General features: G+C 32.6%; 1 protein-coding gene across 2 annotated transcripts in view; it reads right to left on the bottom strand.

The window, feature by feature from the left end:
* The window catches only part of LOC135128578 (EGFR adapter protein-like), an 803,179-nt gene that overhangs the window by 94,414 nt on the left and 693,614 nt on the right, over positions 1–15,151 (bottom strand). The window contains exon 1 of one of the 2 annotated variants that reach the window (XM_064055468.1): positions 3,956–4,271. The exons of the other annotated variant lie outside the window; for it this stretch is intronic. Within the exon in view, the coding sequence (XP_063911538.1) occupies positions 3,956–4,123 (168 nt within the window). The 5' untranslated portion in view covers positions 4,124–4,271. Of the gene's footprint in view, positions 1–3,955; positions 4,272–15,151 lie in introns of those variants that run through there. 2 annotated transcript variants of the gene reach the window in all.

The following is a 15,151-nucleotide window of genomic DNA, read 5'->3' as shown; positions in this document are numbered from 1 at the left end:
TTTCATTTCCGAGAAATTTTCGGTTTTTCAATTGTTCAGTTTTTAGATCTCTAAAAATTTCGATATTTCGATTGTTAAATTAATCGATTTTGCGATTTTTCAATTTTTTTATTTAAAATTTTTCAATTGACGATTCCATTTTTTAATTTTGGACTATTGCGATTTCTCACTTTTTTGATGGTTCATCTCTTGAAGTGTCGATTTTTCGACTTTCCAATTTTTCAATGCTTTGATCTTCTAATTTTTCGTCATGACAGTTTTGGAATTTTTTTAATTTATCGATTTTTCAGTTTTCCGATTTTTTTTAAATTGTGGATTTTTCGATTTCTTGGTTTTTCGATTTTTCAGTTCTTCGAATTTTCTATTTTTCACGTTCCCATTTTTTTAAATGACATTTTTTTATTTTTCCGTTCTTTTGCTATTTTAGGATTTTTTGATTCGATTCCTTATCATATGGGTTTTTCGATCTTTAAAGTTTCCCGACTTTTCGATTTTTCAATATTTCAAGTTTTTGATTTTTCATTTTTTAAACATTTCAATATTGAGAGCTTTTCAATTTCTGGATTTTTTCTTTAATTTTTGTCTTTCGATTTTTCGAATTTCGTTTTTTCGATTTCCCAATTTTTTGATTTTTAAAATTTTTGACATTTCAATTTTTAACTTTTCCATTTGTCGATTTTTAGATCTTTTGATGTTTCGTTCCTTGATGTTTCAGTTTTTCAATTTTTTTTTGGACTGTTCGGCCATTTGTCGATTTTCAATATTTCCTCATTTCAGTTTTCCGATTTTTTAATTTTTTGATTTTTTTAATTTTGGATTTTTCGATTTATCAGTTTTTCGATTTTTCAGTTTTCTACTTCCCAACTTTTAAAATTTAACACTTTGACGATTTTCCCATTTTTTTGCTATTTTACGATTTTTTGTTCGATTCCTCGGTTTTTCAACGGTTTTTTGTCGATTTTCAATATTTCCGCATTTCAGTTTTCCGATTTTTTAATTTTTTGATTTTTTTTAATTTTGGATTTTTCGATTTGTCAGTTTTTCGATTTTTCAGTTTTCTATTTCCCAATTTTTAAAATTTAACATTTTTACGATTTTTTGTTCGATTCCTCGGTTTTTCAATTTTTCAGATTTTCCCACTTTTCGATTTTAGATATCTCAATTTTCAATTTTTAAACATTTCAATATTGAAAATTTTGCAATTTTTGATGTTTTGATTGCCCGATCTTTCGATTTTTCGACTTTTTCGATTTAATTTTTTCGGTTTTCCAATTTTTTGATTTTTAAAATTTTTGACTTTACGATTTTTCAATTTTTTGATGATTAAATTTTTCTTTTTTTTTAAATTTCTCGATTTTTCAGTTTTTTCATTTTTCGATTTTATCAATTATTCGATTTAAAAAATATTTTGATTTCTCAATTTGTCGATTTTTCAATTTTGGACTATTTCGATTTTTGGACTTCTAGGTTTTCCGATTTTTCGACTATTCGGTTTTGGGATTTTTCAATATTTCGATTTTTTGATGTTTCGATTTCTTGTTTTTTCAAATTTTCGTTTTTTTAATTTTTCAATTTTTAAAATTTTAGATTTGCTAATTTTTCGATTTTTCAGTTCTTCCAATTTTCTGTTTTTCAACTTCACAATTTTTTAAATCTTACATTTTTCGATTTTTCCATTTTTTTTTGCTATTACTCGATTTTTTTATTCAATTCCTTGACTTGTCGGTTTTTGGATTTTTAAAATTTTCCGACTTTTCGATTTTAGACTTCTCAATTTTTCAAGTTTTCGATTTTTCAATATTGTAAACATTTCAATAGGTATTAAGAATTTTTCAGTTTTGCGATATTTATTTTTTCGAATTTGTGATGTTTTGATTTCCCAATCTTTCGATTTTTCCACTTTTCGGTTTTCCAATTTTTTGAGTTTTTAAATTTTTGACTTTTCGATTTTTCAATTTTTCGACTAAATTTTTCCATTCTCAGTTTTTTCATTTATCAATTTTATCAATTATTCGATTTTCAAAAATATTTTGATTTCTTAGTTTCTCGACTTTTTTAAATTTAAAGTATTTCGATTACTAGGTTTTCCGATATTTCGACTATTTGGCTTTCGGATTTTTTAATATTTCAATTTTTATATTTTAGATTTTCCAAATTTTCGTTTTTTCAATTTTTAGATTTTTTATTCTTTCGATTTATTTTTCAGTTCTTCCATATTTCTATTTTTCAATTTTTCTAATTTTTAAAATTTTTGAGTACCGTCTTCAGATAGAATAATAACTGGTATTACAACAACAAAAAATTTCATCTATATACCTGACATTTACAAATATTTTAAAGTTATTCTTTTGTCACAAAGTCAAAATAGAATTTAAACAAGTAAACGTCTCGTCGATACAAACATTTTTAATTTTTCAATTTTTCGATTTTTTAAATTTTACATTTTTCGATTTTTAAATTTTTCTATTTTACGATCTTTTTAATTTGATTTGTTGACACTGGGTTTTTCGATTTTTTTTTCTCAATTTCTAAATATTTCAATTTTTCGATTTTCAAAATTTTCTGATTTTTCAATATTTCAGTTTTATCGATTATTCGATTAATTTTTTTTTTGATTTCATATTTTCTCAATTTATCGATTTTCCGTTGCTTGTCTGCTTTAAATATTCATATATATGTATTTAATATTGTTCACACTTGTAAGGGCGAGAGAAGTTCTGTGGAAATAACCCTCGCCCAATTTTTACTTCCTGAGGGTAAGCAAAGGATGTATAGTAATCAAGTCCATCGGACGAATGGTCACTTTTATGTTTTCTCGACGTTTCCTGTTCCCTAGTCTCCCGTTTCTGTCTGTCTGTCTGTCGTCTGTGTCGAATTTTATTAGACACGTAATCTTCGAAACAACTGGGCCGATTGTTATCAAATTTTCTATGTATGTTAGGAATGTCATGTAGATAGTAAAACGCTAATAAAATTTTTTCTGATCATTCACTCAAAATTTTTCGTAGTAACTAGGAGTTAAATTTTATGAAATAACATACTTCGATACTTGTTGTTTATGAATCCGTTTTCAGATTTTCCCCGCGGCCTCCAAATTTTCGCAAAAAAATAACAAGTATGTTTTCGTAACATAATGCGTTGGAATCAGTGGCGGGTATAAAATTCTTACACTGTTACTGGTATTACCTATATCTATTTGTTTTAATGTATAGGAGTTATCAGTTATCACAAATAAAAGTTGGCATAAATCAATTTTTTTAATTTTTCAAAGAAAAAGGATTTGTTAAACTGTACTTTACTTTTGCTTTAAAACCAAAATCGCATTGTCACATTTTTAGAACCAAATTCTTAACCCCAGACAACTGAAATTAAGTTAGTGTGCAAGCCTGTGATGGCATCAGTCTGAATACTCGTGTGGTGGTACCTTCGCTGGAGCCACTCGGGTCGAGCTCAGTTTAATTTATTTAAGGCATTCTTCTGGCGATAAGAGCGGGTCAATTAAAAATTAGCATTCGTCTGTTTTATAATTCAAGGCCAAACATATAATCGCTTCTTGATTGAATTTATATGTGCAGGAATTGAGTGGTGATGAGGTAATAAAGATAATTATACAGAGAAAGGAATTTGTGACATTGAGACCGCGCCGAAAGCGCCTCCCGCGACCGAATCGTCGGCGAAGAGGTGCAGAATCGCTGAATGAGTCACAATCGACGAATCCAGCAGTTAAAAGTGCACAGGAGTACCTTCCAGGTCATTGACCAGCCGCACCACATGGCACATCCAGCAAGGACCAGCTGCATTCCATCAGCGGCCGCAAAACAATACAAATTCAATTATAACCCCGTAAAAAACGACGTTGTTACGTGCTCGGCGGTACCCCGGTACTCCGCGAGTCGGGACGTCACGCTGGCGCGTCGGTATGCAGAAGCGCGTTCGCAAAGGTCACCGGGATTACCTGGAGCTTTTGCGTGTGGCCGCAGTGGTGGCAGCAGTACGACAGGTACTCCGGCAACGAGGGCATTATTTTGAGGGCGTCGCAGCTTCCGGTGTAGTCGTCCACTAGCTTCTTGTAGTGCACTTTTATGTTTGGCGTCGGGAGGTTGGTCTTGCTCAAGCGCCCCATTTTTACCACACTGCACCACAAGATCTGTTATCACACATTGCGTAATGGATTCACTGCACTGGTACTTGCACAACACGGAACGCCGACGGTTCGTACGTGGCGACGGTACTTGCGGTACTGACGCACTGACTCCGGTGGCTCCTACGATCCGCCGGCTGCCACTCTTGGAATGTTGTCACTGGCACGATGAGAACCGAGCGTTTCTTTGGAGGAATTGGCCGCCATCGGCAGCGGTCATTGGGAAAGAGTAAAGATAGAAGAATTCAACGATCACATAAGAATGGAGAGGTGTTTGTTTTCGTTGGAAATTGCTTGTTTCGAGGAGACAACTGTAGGTTATTTATTTATTTATAGGAGTTTAAGTGGCGGGACGTTAAAAATCCAAGAATAAATCCTTCCGCTTTTCTTTGCTTCGGGGAAACGGTAGTCATTATAACTATAGATCGTCACTAATGGTCTCACACTAATGCCAGGAAAAATAAATCATTAAATTGCCTGATAAAAGCGACCAGTCTAGTGCTAGCTTTCACATGTAAACCAATTAATTTTTGCTTCATGATTTAAATATCACTCTAAAATATTATAGCCGAAGAAAAAATAGTTTCAACCGTGAAATTAAGAGCACATATTATGCAAACTAACTTTGAAAATGCGGGTGAGAGATAATTTATGTGAATGTTATCAAACAATCGGGTTGAAAATTATACGCTGTACAACCATTCAAGTCTTACATAATGGGAAAAAATCGTTTCTAGGTTCAAATTCAACTCACAAGGACTCCTAATTTAATATCTCTAATGTAAAAATTTGCACTCGTTTTCAGTGGATATCTGATGACTTTTTCTGTTAGTGAAAATGAATTTATTAAGTTCCAGAGGAAATTTGTTCGAAATTTTTGTCGAACAATCCTCGGATTATTTGGTTCACGGCAAAATATGTTACAAATTCTGTGCAATGATTTCTGAAAATTTATGTCGCACTAACGATGAGAAAGTTTTAGTTTTGTTGTGAAAGTAAAAATTTCGTTGATGATTAGAAACATTTGTGGTATGGATATTTCTGAAAATTAGCATAAGAAGAAGTATTGTAGTAGAGGAGTTTGATGACTTCTAAAGTATGGAAAAGTAGGTCGTCCGTTTCTCTCTATCTGTCTGTCGTTTGTCGTTGATTTGTCGTCTGTCTGTGTCGATTTTTATTAGGCAGATAATCTCCGACCGATTGTTTTCAGATTTTTATTGTATTTGAATGTCGTGTAGATGGTAAAACGCCGACCAAAATTTATCTAATGGTTCCCAACTAAAAAATTGTGCATGGTAAATGTTGTTTAAATTTTATAAAAAAAATAAACTAGTAAATACTTTTTGTGATTTATAAATTCGAGTTTTTGTCCTAGATATCTAGATTTTCTTTAAAAAATACGAAATTGTATAATAAATAGGAGTAACATTTTATAGTATCGGGTGAACAATATAATTCGTGATCGCAGTTGGCTGCGTTCGAACATTTTTCGACCTTTTAATCTATTTCTTTCTGACTGTCAAAAATTTTAATCTTTTTGAATTTAAGTTTCAAGATTTTGACAATTCGGTGGCTTTTTACACAGTCATATCGATCAAGTACTTCAGGGACGAGGGAAATTCTGTCTAATAACATGAGACCAAAAATATTAAAAATTGCAAAAAAAACATTGTTTTCAACTATACAGAGTGTTCTGTTTTTAGGGCGTAATACACGAGTTGAGTTGTTTCAATGGAATACCCTATGTATTTGTCTACATTCTGATTGACCTCTTCTTAGGCTATATGACCATAGTTTATTTTCGAAATTCTCATGCAACATTGCCATTTTCTTGAATTTTTTTTTCAATGGAAGCGTTTATAAAAAAATCATAGTAGGCTTAATATTGTGGAAAGAGGCGCGTCATTATGGTAAAAATAAAATTGGATTTTAATAAAGTCTTTATAAAAAAAATAAATTTTTCGATTTGAAAAAATCAAAATATCGAAATTTGAAAATTGTAAAGTTTATTTTTTATAAACACTCTGTATATTGAAATTTTATTTAAATAGTGACGCCACCAAGCGCGTATCTCAGTTTATTTTTTCATAAAATATTGTAACAAAAATTTTAAAAATAACGTTATTGTGAACCTTTGCCTAGCTAAAAAATTAAAAAAAAAAAATTGGAATAACGTGGTAACGTTGGATTGAAATTTCTAAAGTAAACTATAGTCACAAAGCTTAGCATGAGGCTAATAAGAGTATGTAAAAATGTATTTAAAAAAAGTTAGTTGTGCGCTATGTCTCGAAAAGAAAACACTCTGTATGTCGAAAAGTATGCTAGTGAAACAGCTGTACAATTTTGGAAATTCGGGGATCCCCGGTTTTTTGTCTTTGAAAGAATTTTGACAGAATGTTGGGTGTTCCTGCTGGATTGTTACTGAAAGAATTTCAAAGAATTCCAGGATCTCTGCTGGTTTGTTGTTTAGAAAATTTGAAAGAATCTCGGGAGTTCCTGATTTTTGTTTTCGAAAGAATTTGAAAGAATTTCGGGGGGTCGTCGGCCTTTTATATTTCAGAGAATTTGAGAAATTCTTGATCTTTTGTTTTTGAAAGGGTTTGAAAAAATCTTGGAAATTCTTGATTTGTTTTTGAAAGAATTCGAAAGAAGCTTAGGAATCACTGATGATTTGTTTTTGAAAGAATTCGAAAGAATATCGGGAATTCCTGGTGGTTTTGCTGTTCACAGGATTTTTAAGAATTTCGGGTGTCCCCTGTTTTTTGACTGCGAAAGAATTTCAAAGAATTTCGGGAATCTCCGGAGTCCCGGGTTTTCTGTTTTTGAAAGAATTTCGTGAATCCCTGGTGATTTATTTTTGAAAGAATTCGAAAAATCTCGGGAATCTCCGATGCTTTTGTTGTTCAGACAATTTAAAAGAATTTAGGGTATCCTTGATCTTTTGTTTTCAAAAGAATTTGGAATAATTTCTGGGATCGCAGCCGTTTTATATTTCGGAGAATTTGCAGAAATTTCAGGGATCCCAGGTTTTTTGTTTTGCAAAGAATAGGAAAGAATTCCGGAGATCCCTGGTGGTTTGTTGTTCAAACAATTTGAAAGAATCTCTGGAGGGTCTTTGGTCTTTTGTTTTTGAAGGAATGTGGAGATCAGTGTGAATTTTGTTTTACATAATTTGAAAGAATCTCGGGGGTCCGTGGTGTTTGGTTTTTGAAAGAATCCCGGAGATCCCTGGTGGTCTGTTGTTCAGACAATTTGAAGGAATCTCTGGAGAGTCCCTGATCTTTTGTTTTTGAAAGAATGTAGGGTTCAGTGGTATTTCTTTTTTACATAATTTTAAAGAATCCTGGAGATTCCTGGTGATTCGTTATTCAGGCAATTTTAAAGAATTTCTAGAGTTCCTGGTGTTTTGTTTTTGAAAGAATTTGAAAAAATCTCTGGAATCTCTGGTGATTTGTTTTTGACATAATTTGAAAGAATCTCGGGCGTCCCTGGTGTTTGGTTTTTGGAAAAATCCCGGAGATCCTTGGTGGTTCGTTGTTCAGAAAATTTTGAAGAATTTTGGGGATCGCCGGTGTTTTATATTCCAGATAATTTGAAAGAATCTTGAGGGTCCCTTGTCTTTTGTTTTTGAAAGAATTTTAAAAAATCTCGGAGTTCCTTGATGGTTTGTTGCTCAAATAATTTAAAGGAATCTTGAAAGCCTACGTCTTTCGTTTATAAAATTTGTAGGGGATTGCCGGTGTTTTATTTTTCAGAAAATTGGTAAGATATCTCGTAGGGTTTTTGGTTTTTTGTTTTCGACAAAATTTAAAAGAATCTCGGGAATCTCTAGTGATTTGTTTTTGCAAAAATCCGAAAGAATCCCGCGAATCCCTATTGGTTTTATTGTTCAGGGAATTTTATAAAATCTCGGGTGTCCTTGATCTTTTGTTTTCGAAAAAACTTGAAAGATTTTTGGAATCGCCGGCGTTTTATATTTTTTTGTTAATTTGGAAGAATTTCGGCGGTCCTTGATCTTTTTTTTTAAGAATTGGAAAGAATCCTTGATGATTTGTTTTTTTTTTTTGAACAACTTCTAAAGAATCTCGGGAATTGTGGATTTGTTTTTCAGAGAATTTGAAAGAATCTCAGGTGCCCCTAATCTTTTGTTTTCGAAAGAATTTCTGGGATCGCCGGCGTTTTATATATGATTCAGAGAATTTGAAAGAATCTCGGGTGTCCTTAATGTTTTGTTTTCGAAAGAATTTCGGGGATCGCGTTTTATATTTTAAGGAATTTCACAGAATCTCGAGGATCCTTGTTATTTTGTTTCTGAAAGAATTTGAAAGAATCTCGGGAATCCCTGGTGATTTGTTTTTGGAAGAGGTCAAGAGAAACCCGGGAATCCCTGGTGGTTTTGTTGTTCAGAGAATTTGACAGAATCTTCAGGATCCTTGGTGTTTTATTTCTGCAAGAATTTGAAAGAATCTTGGGGATGCCTGGTGTTCTATTTTTGAAAGAACTTGAAAGAATCTCTGGAATCTCTAGTGATTTGTTTTTGGCAGAATTTGAAACAATCTGGGGTGTCCCTGATATTTTGTTTAGCCTCTGATCTTTTGTTTACGAAAATTTATCGGGGATAGTCGTTATATTTCAGAGAATTTGGGGATCCCGGGTCGTTTTTTTTTAAAGAATTCGAAAGAATCTCGGGAATCCCTGGTGATTTGTTTTTGAAAGAGGTCGAAAGAAACCCGGACATCCCTGGTAGTTTGTTTTTGAAAGAATTCGGAAGAATTTCGGGAAGCACTGGTGGTTTTATTGTTCAGAGTATTTTAAAGTATTTCGGGTGTCCCTGATCTCTTGTCTTCGAAAGAATTTAAAAAAATCTTGGGAGTCCCTGGTCTTCTGTTTTTGAAAGAGTTCGAAAGAGTCTCGGTAATCTCTGGTAATTTATTTTGGAAAGAATTTAGCAGAAACTGGTGACTTGTTTAGGGTATTTGAAAGAATCTTAGGGATGCCTGGTATTCTATTTTTGAAAAATTGGATAGAATCTCTCAACTCTCTGGTGATTTTTTTTTGGCCGAATTTGAAAGAATCCCGGGTGTCCCTGATTTTTGAAAGAATTTGAAATAATCGTGGAGATTCCTGGTGGTTTGTTGTTCAAATAATTTGAAGGAATCTCGGGAGCCCCTGGTTTTTATTAATTAAAAAAATTCGGGAATCGCCGGTGTTTTATTTTTCAGAAAATTTGAAACATACCTTCGAGGTTCCTGGTTTTTTATTTTTGAAATAATATGGGGAATCTCTGGGGATTTATTTTTGACATAATCCGAAAGAAAGAATCTCGGGCGTCTCTGGTGTTTGGTTTTTGAAAGAATCTCGGAGATCCTTGGTGGTTCGTTTCAGAAAATTTTAAAGAATTTCGAGAGTACCTGATATTTTGTTCTCGAAAGAATTTGAAAGAATTTCGGCGTTTTCTGCTGTTTTGTTTTTGAAAGAATCTCCGGAGTCCCGAGTGTTTGGTTTTTGAAATAATTTGAAAGAATATTTGTAATGTCTTTGTTTCGAAAGAATTTAAAAGAATCTTCAGAATCCCTGATGTTTTATTTTCGAAGGAATCTGGAAGATCCCTGTTTTGTTGATAAGAGAATTGGAAAAAAATTCGGGAATACCTGATGCTTTGTTTTTAAAACAATTGTAACAGAACCTTGGGGCTTTCTGGTGTTTTGTTTTTGAAATAATTTGAAAGAATTACGGGGATCACCCATATCTTGTTTTTGTAACAATCTCTGTTGTTTTGATTTTGAATGAATCTGAAAGAATTTTGGAACCCCTAATGAATGTTTGGTGATTTTTTGAAAAATTTGGAAGAATCTCTGATTTTTTTTTTCATCTCTAATAATTAATGAGATATCAAGAATCGTGAGCTTAGTGATTCACCCTGTATATTAGGGATATTATGTAGATATGTAGCAAAAGGGTAACCAAAATTTGACTAATTATCTCCGGCAATAATTTTATAACGTCAGTATAACAATTTGCTCGGTAAAGGATCTTTAAGTTTAGTAAAATAATGGACTCCTGTACTTGTGGTTTATGATTCCACCTTAATTTTGTTTATTATTATTATAATTTTTATTGTTTAATCCTACCTCTACTTTAGATACATAACACGAAGTTCGACAAGCGAGTCGCGTGGAATAGGTAATCGAATCTTCACAGTCTGTCACTTAAATTTTGACCAGTGAAATCGCAGCATTTTTGAAATAAAAACAAACATTAGTTGACACTCTTTTAAAGCATCGTTTTCGCACAAGTTCGTGAAGCTATAGGAGTATATTTTTGTGGTCGTTACTGCAATTGCTGTAGTTTCCTTTGAGAGGAAATAACAATAATCAATAGCAATATTCACCCACTAAACCAAGTTAACAAAAAATATGTGTCAATAAAAGATATCAGTAACTACAGATCTAAATGTCCCAAATACTACACTTGACGTTCAATTAAATTTTATTTAAACGTCTTGATGGTATTCTACACCTACGTACAACCCCACGTTGAAATCCATCTACGTAAAATGTGTATTTCAAAGTCCATTAATATGCATAAAGTACTTTTACCAATAGAACGGCTTCGTCATTAGCATATTATACGAAAGAAACATTAAGCAGTTTTATGCATGGACGTTCCTATTAATACAGACGATATAAAAACCGTGAATTTATTCTTACACCCAATCTAAATGCCTCTGAAACAAGACACGTAATAATTCATCGGAATGTGGAACCGTTTGCGAACACAATAATAACCACCTAATGAGTAGTGCATTAATTTAGACTCCGAAGATAAACTGTCTAATTCGAACTACATCACATCTGTATCAATATTGGCTCAAGAACTTAGCGGTGTTGGCTGATGGTAAGTGAAGAGAAACGAAATTGTAAAAGACGCGGAACAAGCAACGCTCTGAATAAATAAAGTAGGCGTACATTTTCAAAGATGTTGAACAAATGTTTTTCCAACTAATTAAGAAGCATTTAAATCCCCTTATAGTTTCGAACTATTTGCTATTGCGGTTTGGGAACTAACAAAATTACTGAGACGTAAACAGAACCACACCTCTAAGTACCCTGTTAGTGTTTACAACACCGCAATTTCAGCCGTGCACGCTGCCATTAGAACTAATTTTATAAATGTAGACGATAAATTCGTCGGAAGAGCACCAACAGCGTCTACATGCCATCAGATGCATCATCCGCTTAATCGCGGCAAACAAATGTGTTTTTCCTGCGAAGCTGAGAAAAACAGACTTTGTGTCACAGTGGCGGCGGGAGGGGGGCAGCGGGCGCCGCCTACGCAGCTGTTTTACCTGAAACAAAATTAATTGCTGTTAGTGTATGCTAAAATATTTCACTTTGATATTCTTGACACTTGTCAAGCAGTTTTGTGTATATCAGGAAGATGAATGAATGAATGAATGAATTTATTTACAAAATGCAAATTAAAATTCCACTTAATTAAGCAACCTAGGGTTCATGCAACCTAATCTAATTTAGCAACTTTTCTATCTTCATAATATTCTCTTATACGATAGTACGCTTTCTTTAGTAGAATTTTTTTACTTTATATGTTATTGTTTTTTGTCGTTTTTTACAAACTTTGGTGAAAGATGATTTTAAATATATATTGTTAAGTACGGTAGATTTTTTTGGAAGTAAAAATAATTTGTTTTATCATAATAAAGTTTATCTTTATATTATATTTGAATTTTTTAAGGCATAAATTGGACCACTTCACAAAAGGTAATTCTAATACTTGTAGTATTTATAAAAATTAAAGGAAGCATTCTTCAGAATTTTACTATTTTTAGATTTTTAGGATTTTTGTTTTGTTTAGAGTCTTTGGAATCTTCGAAATATTTGGAACATAATTTTAAAACCTTTTTAATGTTTGAGTCCTTAGAGTATTTAGAATCTTTATAATTTTTTGAGTCCTGAGAGTCTCAACAACGTTTGAAAATTTGGATGTAATAGAATTATTAGAAATTTCATAGTTTGGAATTTTCATAATTTCTAGGAACATTAATACTTCCAAGATCTTTACAATTTTTAAGATTTTGTTGGATGTTTATTCTATTTAGAACTTGAAACTTTAGTTTATTCAGCATCTAAATTCTAGTGTATGAAAACTTTAAGATTCTTTTAGAATTTTTGAAAGATTTGAAACCTTTTCAATATTTCAAACATTTGGAAACTTTGGAATTTTAAGACTTAACATTTTTTTATTTTCTTTTGATTTGTGGGAATTTTCGTAATTTGCAAAATGTTCAAAATTTCCAAAATGTTCAGATTTTCGACATTGACCCAATTTTTCAATTTTCCGAAGTACACAAAATGATCAGAATTTCCACATTTTCCAAAATTTCTAAAATTATCAGGATCGAGTGATACCAAAATTTTGAAATTCAACTTCTAATATTTTCAAGATATCTAGGTCTATCACATTTTTCATACACGTTCTATATTTTTTCAGATTTTCTAAGATTTATAGATCTTTGGAACTTTTGGAATCTCTGGAATCTTTGCAACCAAGACTTATAAGTTATAAGACAATAATTAGGGTGTTCAGTGCTTTTGGGATTTATAAAAATTAAAGAAAGCATTTTCCCGATCTTTACGATTTTTAGGTCTTTAAAATTTTTGTGTGAAGGAATTTTAAAAATCTTTGGCCAATTTAAGAGTCCACGCGATTTTAACATGTTTTAGATTCTTTGGCTTTTTGGAATTCCTCTAGAACCTTTAGAATTTTTCAAGTATTCGAAAGAGAATTTTAGCTTTTGACCCCTAGAGTCCTTAGATCCTTTAAAATCTTTAGTCTTGAGAGTATTTTCTTAGAGGATAAATCATTTACCAAAATCAGTCTTATCTTATCAAAAACCTGTCCCGCCCACCCGCCCTCTATTTTCTTAGAAGGTATATCATCTGCCACAGCCACTCTTATCTTAGCAAATACTAGCGCCACCTACCAACCCTTTATTTTTTTAAAGAATATGTCATTCACTAAAATCAGTCTGACGGTAACAAGTACTAGTCCCGCCCCTCGGCCCTCTATATTTTTAGAGGGTATAGAATTTGCCACAATCAGTTTTATCTTAGCAAGTATTGGCTAAGATACAACTGATTTTGGCAAATGATATACCTTCCAAGAATAGAGAGGGTGGGTGGGCGGGGCTAGTAGCTGCCAAGATACGACTGATTTTGGCATTTTAAGAGTTCTTTGGATTTTTGGAATTCCTCTAAAACCTTTAGAATTTTTCAAGTATTCGAAAGAGAATTTTAGCTTTTGACCCCTAGAGTCCTTAGATCCTTTAGAGCCTTTAAAATCTTTAGTCTTTAGAGTATTTTCTTAGAGGATAAATCATTTACCAAAATCAGTCGTATCTTATCAAGTACCTGCCCCAACTCCGTGAAAACTTTTATACTTTTGAATCTTTCAAACCACTGGAAACTTTGGAATCTTTAGAATCTCTAGAATCTAGAATTTCTATAATCTTCAGAGCTTTCCGATTTTCATTAGTTTTAGATACTTTAGTATCTCTAGATTTTAAATATTTTTAGATCTTTAGGCTTTTTATCATCTTTCCAATTTTTAAATATTTGGCACCTGTGGAATTTTCGGAATTTTTAAAAATCCCTGAAATCCTTGTAGTCTTTTGAGTTTTTAGCATTGTTGAAAGCTTTAAAACCTTTGAAAGGGTTAGAATATTTGGGACTTTCACAACATATAGAATCTTTCCACAAATTCGGTCAGAATTTCAGAATATCTGGAGTTTCTAGGATTACAAAATTGTAAAATGGCGTCTTCGAGTTTTATCACACAAATTTTCGTTATAGTTTTCCCAGTTTTACACGACATTCCTAATATACATACAAAAATTAACACAAAGGACGGAAACAAGAGACCTATGTTTTCGTATTCTATGGGTCATGAAACGTCAATTTTCAGGAAAAGGGAGTGAGGCGTTAAAATAAATTGACTCATTCATTATTTTTATGAGTCACCCTGTATAAGAAATTTAAAAACTTTTAATGCACTGATAAATCACAAGTATGGACTCATTATATTTTGCACATTTTGGAGTACAATAGCAATAGGTTTTACCATAGTCACTAAATAGATCTAAGTTGTTTAATATAAATGCTATAGACCAAAAATGAATGAACATCCAACAGACAACTCCTCCCGTTTCATCGTCATCTATGTACTAACTATAATATACATCAATATATATTGTTACGTTGAGCGGGCGAATAAAAATTGGCGTGGATTAAAACTCAACAATTTATTTCTTAATAACTCGAATTGCACTTCTAAATATTACAGCGATTACGTGCAAAATAACTTCGCAACTAAATGCATTCGCTCACTCGACTCTTGACTGAATGAATCATTCCCGAAGGTGGCCTCTATTTAAATCCATATTTCGGTGATCGAGCTCTTTCTCGAATTGAGGATTGGCGACTTCAGCTTCCAGACATTTTCTGGGCCCGTCGCGACATCCGCTTGCATCCGCGCGGCCGATGAGTCATACTACATACGAGAAGAAACGCGTACATACTAGACGACCCATAGGCGGCATATGAGTTTATTTCGTAACAATACAATAATTTACCAAAACGTGCGTGATTTAAATTCTAAAGTGCAAGAATTCTATAACATTTGTTGTGACACAGATGGAGATATTGTTTTATTGAGTGAAACATAGCTTCATGAAAATGTCTTTTCATCTGAACATTTTCCTCAACATTTTGAAATTTTTCTTTATCGTCATAGTACTATATATTCCGCCAGCATTACACGTTGATGCATACTCTCAACTTAGTACTTTTATCTAACTATGCGAAGTTGTTTGTATGTATCGTGTCAGACTTTCTTTATGCCCACTGTATCTCAAAAATTGCTTTAGAATAGCATGGATTCCTAGAAGGAAGGTCCACCCTGACTAATTTATGTGAACTCGCCGAATATGTA

This window comes from Zophobas morio, unplaced genomic scaffold (assembly GCF_036711695.1).
Source record: "Zophobas morio isolate AGI-343-1 ecotype UQ-CSIRO unplaced genomic scaffold, CSIRO_AGI_Zmor_V1 ptg000014l, whole genome shotgun sequence".
Lineage (NCBI taxonomy): Eukaryota > Metazoa > Arthropoda > Insecta > Coleoptera > Tenebrionidae > Zophobas > Zophobas morio.
Note: the sequence above shows the minus strand (reverse complement) of the source record. Positions and strands in the feature narration are given on the sequence as shown.